General features: G+C 47.9%; 1 protein-coding gene across 1 annotated transcript in view; it reads left to right on the top strand.

Annotated features, from left to right (window-relative positions):
- Window positions 1-10,000, top strand: part of LOC308169802 (immunoglobulin superfamily member 22-like) — a gene marked incomplete at both ends in the record, with an annotated part of 49,365 nt that overhangs the window by 1,894 nt on the left and 37,471 nt on the right. Inside the window, 5 exons of the mRNA XM_080544548.1 lie at window positions 1,963-2,099; window positions 6,086-6,185; window positions 6,302-6,338; window positions 6,987-7,161; window positions 9,341-9,454. Coding sequence (XP_080400674.1) covers window positions 1,963-2,099; window positions 6,086-6,185; window positions 6,302-6,338; window positions 6,987-7,161; window positions 9,341-9,454 — 563 coding nt within the window. The remainder of the gene's footprint in view (window positions 1-1,962; window positions 2,100-6,085; window positions 6,186-6,301; window positions 6,339-6,986; window positions 7,162-9,340; window positions 9,455-10,000) is intronic.

Below are 10,000 nucleotides of genomic sequence, written 5' to 3'. Positions count from 1 at the left end.
GGGGTCGATAGGCTTCACAGAAAAAATGTGCCTTTACTCTGAAATCACCCCCCCCCCCCCCCCCTCCCCCCGTTCCCCTCCTTCCCCTCAACACAAATCGTTACGAAAATAACATACAGTCTGACTGACCTAGCTTCACTGTTACTGACCTCTAGAGAGAGAGGCAGGGCAGCACGGGGAGGCTGGCGGAGGCAGAAATCGGAGGACGCGCTCATTGGAATGCCTGAGACGGAATTAGGAACGGGTTCCGTGCGTTAAAATGATCCCGTCCTCTGATTTCTACCTCCACCAGCCTCCACTGGCTGGCTAACTACTAGCTAGCCTAGCATTGAGTAGACTACAGCCTGTTTTAGACACAGCTGGTGTTTGAGTCTGATTCCCAGTGGATTGGCTGCACCTGTACTGAACCCGTTCTAGTGGCTGCACCTGTACTGAACCCGTTCTAGATTACGGGGCGCATTGGTAGTGCAATCAAAGCTGTCACCATATGCAGTAGCCTCCTGCAGAGTGGCCTTATTGGGTGTTAGCATTCACTGATGGCCACGCAGGCCTCAAGGGAGCCAGTGTTGCCAGATGGACTACCTTTGATCACACTGGGCCCGAAAAAAGCATTTGGGTGGTTGGGCTGGATAAATAGCATTTAGTTAATAGCGGTATTAAAATGTCAGTGCCTGAAAGTTACAAAATGTGTGAAGTTAAAACACACACTCTAGTAGCTACACACAATGTGCAGTTTAAAAAAATAAAATTAAAATTACAAACATCATTGGTAACGTTTAGGGAGATGGTAATAGTAATTAGCGGTATTCTGACAATCTAGGTTTTGGGCTAGTTTTTGGTGGATTTAGCGGTTTTTAGACTGTGGTTAGGCTGGAAATTGTCAATCCCATCTGGCAACCCTGAATAAAGGCCATACTCCTACAGGCTTTTAAACAAAATTCAATAACACATTTACTTACCGTTCAATACAACTGACGGGCAGAATTCAACATCCAATAGAGTGATCAGCCTTGTAGTTAAAACCTCTTAACCTGCGTGGGGTGATAATTGGACCCAAATTCTGCCTTAATTGCTTAACTACCTCATTATTATTTCATTAGTGTATGCTTTATCCCCATAGTATGCTATTCTGAACTATGATCTGAGCATATACACACGAAACGTCAAGGTGCTATCAAACGGCATCGTGCTTTTGCATCTGATTATTTTATTATTTATTGCATTAAATAAAAAAATGTTTTAAATGTATTCAAAAATAAATGTAATCATTCATTAATAAACTAATAAAATGTATTAATTTCTTTAAATATATAAAAAATATATAAATATATTGCGTTTATATTATTGATTTTATAAGCAGTTTAGTTTGGGTCTGGATTTTAGGTGGAAATTAGTCAAATAGGATTATGTGATTATATATGAGTTTAATTATGTGTACATAGCTTCCTCTCTCTCTTTCTCTTTCTCTCCAAAAAAATCACAGTTAATAATATACCACATGCCGAGGAAAAAGTATACGATAGCTTCCTCCATGTTGCTATTGTTGTGGCTGTGTTGTGTCTCGTGAAAATATACGTCACCACCATGGCGCGCTTTTATGACGCGTAACTCCGCCTACTATCTCCTACTCCTCCTACTCGTTCCTGGTCTGTTGTGTACAGTGGAAAACCAGAACTGTTCAAAAGCGTGCCGAAGCGTGCCGAACCGAGCCGACCCGACCCGAGCTGGGCCGATAGTGGAAAAGCGCCATAAGAGGCACCAAGAAGATTGTGGGTGCGTTCGTAAATACACTCTGGAACTCTGCTCTGAGCGCTCAGAGCGTTATGGTTTCATCTGAAATCAGTTCATTTCCGAACGGTCAGAGAGCACCCCCCCGGGTGCGCTCCGGCACTCTCAGAGCGTATTTTACGAACACACCCTGTTTCCCCATCTGATCTGAGGGGCTTCCACGTTTGTTTCCAGGGGACAAGGCGTCGTTTAAGGTGAAGGTGACGGGGAACCCCAAACCCACCGTGACCTGGGAGAGGGCCAGCGGCCGGCCGATGACGGAGGGAGTGAAGACCTTCTACGACAGCCTCAACAAACAGCACGTGCTCAAGGTGGCTAACCCGGCTAGCCTCATGTAGCTAACCCACTAGCCTCATGTAGCTAACCCAGCTAGCCTCATGTAGCTAACCCACTAGCCTCATGTAGCTAACCCACTAGCCTCATGTAGCTAACCCACTAGCCTCATGTAGCTAACCCAGCTAGCCTCATGTAGCTAACCCACTAGCCTCATGTAGCTAACCCACTAGCCTCATGTAGCTAACCCAGCTAGCCTCGTGTAGCTAACCCAATAGCCTCATGCAGCTAACCCACTAGCCTCATGTAGCTAACCCAGCTAGCCTCATCTAGCTAACCCACTAGCCTCATGTAGCTAACCCAGCTAGCCTCATGTAGCTAACCCACTAGCCTCATGTAGCTAACCCACTAGCCTCATGTAGCTAACCCAGCTAGCCTCATGTAGCTAACCCACTAGCCTCATGTAGCTAACCCAGCTAGCCTCATGTAGCTAACCCACTAGCCTCATGTAGCTAACCCAGCTAGCCTCATGTAGCTAACCCACTAGCCTCATGTAGCTAACCCAGCTAGCCTCATGTAGCTAACCCACTAGCCTCATGTAGCTAACCCACTAGCCTCATGTAGCTAACCCACTAACCTCATGTAGCTAACCCAGCCAGCCTCATGTAGCTAACCCAGCTAGCCTCATGTAGCTAACCCAGCTAGCCTCATGTAGCTAACCCACTAGCCTCATGTAGCTAACCCACTAGCCTCATGTAGCTAACCCAGCTAGCCTCATGTAGCTAACCCAGCCAGCCTCATGTAGCTAACCCAGCCAGCCTCATGTAGCTAACCCACTAGCCTCATGTAGCTAACCCACTAGCCTCATGTAGCTAACCCACTAGCCTCATGTAGCTAACCCAGCCAGCCTCATGTAGCTAACCCAGCCAGCCTCATGTAGCTAACCCAGCCAGCCTCATGTAGCTAACCCACTAGCCTCATGTAGCTAACCCAGCTAGCCTCATGTAGCTAACCCACTAGCCTCATGTAGCTAACCCACTAGCCTCATGTAGCTAACCCAGCCAGCCTCATGTAGCTAACCCAGCTAGCCTCATGTAGCTAACCCACTAGCCTCATGTAGCTAACCCAGCTAGCCTCATGTAGCTAACCCAGCCAGCCTCATGTAGCTAACCCACTAGCCTCATGTAGCTAACCCAGCCAGCCTCATGTAGCTAACCCACTAGCCTCATGTAGCTAACCCACTAGCCTCATGTAGCTAACCCAGCTAGCCTCATGTAGCTAACCCAGCTAGCCTCATGTAGCTTCACCTGCAGTTTTCCATCAGGAAAGGAGTCCCTAGTGTTTTTGGGGCGATTACCTGTCCGATTTTTCGACTGTTTTAGAGAGATGTTTGTAACACCTTGAACTAGGAACGTTGGGTTTCATGAGTCATTTTTCAGATAGTTGTTAGTTCTATCTTGGTTGTTGTTGTTGTTTAGCACCTGTCCAATAGCTCAGGGGGGTATTCCATCAACGTCGCTAAAGGACAATTCAGGCGATTGGATCCTCAATCCTCGATTCTCGCGAGACTTATCAAACATGTGTCTGCTTGCCTTCTTTCACTGAGCCTCCAGAGACCAGGGGGGTATTCCATAAATGTCACTAAATGAAAATGTGACATTTGATCAAAATAAACCTGGATTTTCCCTTTAGCGGCATTGATGGAATACCCCCCAGGGGAGGCTGGTGGAGGTAGGAATCGGAGGACAGGCTCATTGTAATTGTAACCGTTCCTCATTCCATTCCATGCATCCCAATAAGCCCATCCTCCGATTTCTACCTCCACCAGCCTCCACTGGCATATAATACGCAATGGCATTGAATCTAGGCAGGATTGGCACTTTGGCTCCATGGAGCCTCCACTTACACCACAAGACAAATGCCTCAGAACAAGGGGGTATTCCATCAACGTCACTAAAGGAAAATCCAGGCTTATTTTGGTAAATCTCGCAGGCCTGGATTTTTCTTTAGCGACGTTGATGGAATACCCCCCAGGCTTTAACATGGAGGAGCTCCAGATCCTCACTGCATGAGGAGGATGCTCCTTGTCTCTTAACTGCCTCCTATTAACTAAAGACTACACCACCTTATGGCTGTCAGCTCACACAGGACCTCATGCATCATGTGGAAAACTAGACTAGATGAAAAAATATCTATAATCCACCGTCAGGAGCCTGTCTGTAAACGTTGGGAAGTAGATTTAGTGCTGTCTCCAACCCCAGCCGTAGAGCTTGAGTGAAGCTTAAATAGCTATTATAAAGCAATTAACTTGTGGGTGCTGACATATGCATCTCATATAGCCATCTGTTTTCATGGGTGACGGATGCTTGTTAAGTTCCTGCATTAAAACTGTTTTATTTTTTAGATAGATTCCTAGCATGGTGCTATACTGCCTCCCTTTGGTCGTGTTGAATACTGCATGATAATGTCGCCCCTAACAATGCCCTGGCCCCAGTTGTTCAAAACTTTTAATCTGGATCAGAATTCTATTTTGCTTTTCCGATTCTTTTTTGCTCTCCAGGATCAGATGTATCTGTCTGATGTTGAGTATAGCTGGGGAAGTCAGCCAGCTCAGACTGGTCCTGGTCAGCCAGCTCTGACTGGTCCTGGAGAGCAAAAGAGAATTTGGATAGTTCTTTTCTAGATTAAACGTTTAGAAAAAAAGGTTTTTGGGGCCCTGGGGAGAAGTTGCTGATACAACACAGACCAGAGGAGGCTGGTGGAGGTAGTAATCAGAGGATAGGTTTGATAACATTCCTTATTCCACTCCATGCATTATAATCAGCCTGTCCTCCGATTTCTACCTCCACCAGCCTCCCTCATCTCGTTTCCTCCTCTTCATCACCAATGATCTGAGAGCTGGCTGTTGTTTATGGTTGTTTTTTTTAAATATATTTTGCTTCTGCTCTTTTGACTACCTAATATTAATCTGTAGCACCAACTGTAATGTACCATGAAGACCATGTTGTTGTTGTTGTTGTTGTTTTTGTTGTTGTTGTTTTCTTTTGTTTTTGTTTGGGGGGGGGGTTACATATAGAAACATTTATTTATTTTATTACCAAACATTCCTTAAGTATAAATCAGTGTTTTGGTTATAGACACATTCTGTTTAAATCTTTATTCTCTGTATATTTGTTTACAAAAAGAAACTATTTCAGGAATGCCCTGATGTGGAAAACCAGTAACATGAGTCACAACTAAAAGAAAGCATCTGAGAACACAGAACACAGGATAGGCAGAAGCAGCCAGATGGTGACACCTGCCAGGCCTCTCTGTGTCTCCACTCACACACACACACACACACACACACACACACACACACACACACACACACACACACACACACACACACACACACACACACACACACACACACACACACACACACACACACACACCTACCAGGCCTGGTGTTAATGATGGTGACACCTACCAGGCCTGGTGTTAATGATGACACCTACCAGGCCTGGTGTTAATGATGACACCTACCAGGCCTCTCTGTGTCTCCACTCACACACTCACACACACACACACACACACACACACACACACACACACACCTACCAGGCCTGGTGTTAATGAATTAATTAATTGTGACATTTAGCAGACGCTTTTAATCCAAAGCGACTTACAATTACAAATTACAGGGACATTCCCCCTGGAGTAACTGAGGGCTAAGTGCCTTACTCAAGGGCACACTAGTAGTGGTGGTGTGGTTTCAGGCGGGATTTGAACTCACAACCTTCTGATCACAAGTCCAACTCACTATCCACTAGACCACCACTACCCCTAGAGTGTTTGATACCATTCCTCATTCCATTCCATACATCACAACCAGCCGTCCTCCTAGTTAGACAGGGGGTAGAATACAACCAGCCGTCCTCCTAGTTAGACAGGGGGTAGAATACAACCAGCCCGTCCTCCTAGTTAGACAGGTGGTAGAATACAACAGTGACTCTGATGACGTCTGTCTGTCCACGCCCAGATCCAGAGCCTGACGGTGGAGGATGCTGACGTCTACAAGTGCGTTGTCTCCAACGACCACGGAGACGCCATCTACTCCATGTCCCTCATAGTGACGGAGAGTGAGTCTGGTTATCTGGTGGTTATCATACCCCAAAATGCTGAGAGAAAATGTCAAAGGTCAAAACACAGATCATTTCTCAATGTGCATTTCATAGCTGTGTTTGTGCTGCTCTAGATCCAGCGTTGGACTTCAAAAAGCTCTTGAAGAAACGGTAAGGATACACGTTTATACTGTACACCTACCCACTCAAGCAGAAATGGATGTACAGTGCAGTGTGTGTGTGTGTGTGTGTGTGTGTGTGTGTATGTTTGTGTGTCTGTGTGTGTGTCTGTGTGTGTGTGTGTGTGTGTCTGTGTCTGTGTTTGTGTCTGTGTGTGTGTTTGTGTGTCTGTGTGTGTGTGTGTGTGTGTGTGTGTTTGTGTGTGTGTGTGTGTGTGTGTGTGTGTGTGTGTGTGTGTGTGTGTGTGTGTGTGAAAGGCATCTACAGTAGATACAATCCCGATTCCACGAGTTAAAAAAAGAAAATGAAGAAATTAGAAAAAGCTGTATTGTTGTGGAGGAGAGTCTCAAACACACACACAACATTGATAACAACCTGGCTTTGACATACCGACAGGGGAGATATCAATGTTCACGTTGTGGAAGAAATGTTCCAGTGGGTAGAAAGAAAGTCCCCTATAGTGGGGGAGGTACTAAAGATAATGTACACACACACACACACACACACACACACACACACACACACATAAATGCATGCACCCCCCCCCTCCTACACACACACATACACCCCCCCCCCCCTACACACACACACACACACACACCTGTGTGAAGGCTCTGACAGCTGTCATCCGTGGTACAGGGCCGTCCCTGCGGGGAGGAAGGAGGAGAACAAGCCGCCCACGGAGGAGGAGATGCTGAAGATCCTGTCAGGAGCAGAGAAGAAGGACTACGAGAGGCTCTGCGCCCAGCACCACTTCACTGACTTCAGAGGCCTCCTCAAGAAGCTGAAGGAGATGAAGATGAAGGAGGTGGAGGTGGGGGCCTCTTCCTGTCACACACATCTGCTTACCTGGAGGAGAGAGGGAGAGAGAGGAGGGAGGGAGGGAGAGAGAGAGAGAGGGAGAGGAGGGAGGGAGGGAGAGAGGGAGAGAGGGAGGGATGGGGGGAGGGAGAGAGGGAGGTGGAGAGAGAGAGAGGGAGAGAGAGAGAGAGGTGGAGAGATAAATAGATAGAGAGATAGAGAGAGGGGGAGGGAGGGAGGGAGAGAGGGAGGGAGAGAGAGGGAGGGAGGGAGGGAGAGAGAGAGGGTGGGAGGGGGGGGAGGGAGAGAGGGAGGGCGAGAGAGAGAGGTGGAGGGATAGAGAGAGGGAGAGGGACAGGAGGGAGGGAGGGAGAGAGAGGGAGGGAGGGAGAGAGAGGGAACGAGAGAGAGAGAGAGGGAGAGACGGTTGGAGGGGGGGGAGGGAGAGAGGGAGGGGGAGAGAGAGAGAGAGGGAGAAAGAGAGGTGGAGGGATAGAAAGAGAGAGAGAGATAGAGGGGGAGGGATAGAGAGAGGGAGAGGAGGGAGGGAGAGAGAGGGGTGGAGGGAGAGAGGTAGGTAGGTAGGGAGGGAGAGAGGGAGTTAGAGAGGAAGGGAGAGAGAGAGGGAGGGAGGGAGAGAGAGGGTGGGAGGGGGGAGGGGGAGAGAGGGAGCGGGACAGAGAGAGAGGAATAGATAGAGAGAGAGAGAGTGAGAGAGAAAGAGAGAGAGAGGGGGAGGGATAGAGAGAGAGGTACTTTATTGATCCCCAAGGGAAAATTAAGGAACGCATTATCTCTATTATTTCATTCACGCGTTATCTTCTAAAGAAAAAAAAACATGAACTTATAACTTTCTCAAGAAAAAATAGAAAAAAACTTTCCTAAGATGTTTCTGAAGTACAATTCCTCAAAATGTTCTTAGGAAGAATCGGAACTGTTTTAGGAAATGTAAATATTTCCTTAAGAAGCTGTTCATTTGAAGATCACCATAGCCACCAGCTAGCAGCAGTGGGTGAGTCCAATTATATTGAAATGTAGGACACAAAGCAAAAATTATTATATAATATATATATATATTAATATACATGAATATATACTGTATGAATTATATAATAGCAATGAATACATTTCTTCTTAAGAACCTTCTGTGAATCCCATCTCTTCAGGCTACATCTTAACTGTCCCTCCTAAAGACCTCCTCCTCCCCTCTACCCCCCTGTAGTTGATCTACTAGAAATTAAAATTAAAATTAAAATAAAGTAAGAGAGGAATTCTTCCTTATTCTACCGCTGTGACTGCCAATAGCCCCTAGCATAGATTACTTTTTCTTACAATGACTGATGACAGATGATTCACTTACTTAGACAAATGTATTTGTTGTAAGGCCTTTGGATATAGGCATCTGCTAAATGCCAGAAATGTAAATGAATGAAGCCATCTGCTGAAAGTGTCCAGAGAGGGTAAAGATGGAACACCAGGGGAGGCTGGTGGAGGTAGAAATGGGAGGACGGGGTCATTATAATGCATGGAACGGAATGACGAATGGTATCAAACATGTGTAAAGATAGCCTGTTTGATACCATTCCTCATTCTGTTCCATGCATTACAATGAGACCGTCCTCCCATTTCTACCTCCACCAACCTCCCCTGATGGACACATTTCTGTGTCACATTATGTAAAGCAGTATAGAATACAGTACCAGTCAAAGGTTTGGACACACTTTTCCATTCAATTGAATGGGGAAGTGTGTCCAAACATTTCACTGGTACTGTAGATATTTTGTATTTGATGGTTGTCTCCCCTCTCTCCCTCCTCTCCCTCCTCTCCCTCCTCTCCCTCCTCTCCCTTCTCTCCCTCCTCTCCCTCCTCTCCCTCCTCTCCCTTCTCTCCCTCCTCTCCCTCCTCTCCCTCCTCTCCCTTCTCTCCCCCTCTCCCTCCTCTCCCTTCTCTCCCTCCTCTCCCTTCTCTCTCTCCTCTCCCTTCTCTCCCTCCTCTCCCTCCTCTCCCCCCTCTCCCTCCTCTCCCCCCTCTCCCTCCTCTCCCTCCTCTCCCTTCTCTCCCCCTCTCCCTCCTCTCCCTTCTCTCCCTCCTCTCCCTCCTCTCCCTCCTCTCCTCTCCTCTCCCCCCTCTCCCCCCTCTCCCTCCTCTCCCTCCTCTCCCTCCTCTCCCTCCTCTCCCTCCTCTCACCCAGACGGTCAAGGTCCTGAAGGCCCTGGAGGACATCACTGCCAAGGCAGACACCAACGTGGTGTTTGAGACCATCATGGAGCTCAAAGACCCAAACACTAAGATGCAGTGGCTTCTGGTAAAACTCAATTCATGAGTTACCCTGTGTGTGTGTGTGTGTGTGTGTGTGTGTGTGTGTGTGTGTGTGTGTGTATGTGTGTGTGTGTGTGTGTGTGTGTGTGTGTGTGTGTGTGTGTGTGCGTGTGCATGCATGCATACTGTGTGTGTGAACCTGGTCCCATGTGTATTGTCATTGTGCGCCCCAGGGCACGGAGCTGCTGAGGATCCTGTACTCTCATCCCCCCCCTCTCCCTCTCTCTCATCCCCCCCTCTCCCTCTCTCTCATCCCCCCCTCTCCCTCTCTCTCATCCCCCCCTCTCCCTCTCTCTCATCCCCCCCTCTCCCTCTCTCTCATCCCCCCTCTCCCTCTCTCTCATCCCCCCTCTCCCTCTCTGTCATCCCCCCCTCTCCCTCTCTCTCATCCCCCCCTCTCCCTCTGTCATCCCCCCCTCTCCCTCTCTCTCATCCCCCCCTCTCCCTCTCTCTCATCCCCCCCTCTCCCTCTCTCTCATCCCCACCTCTCCCTCTCTCTCATCCCCCCCACTCCCTCTCTCATCCCCCCCTC

Source organism: Nansenia antarctica, assembly GCF_963989245.1.
Source record: "Nansenia antarctica genome assembly, chromosome: 14".
Lineage (NCBI taxonomy): Eukaryota > Metazoa > Chordata > Actinopteri > Argentiniformes > Microstomatidae > Nansenia > Nansenia antarctica.
This window is presented reverse-complemented; position numbering and strand designations above follow the sequence as displayed.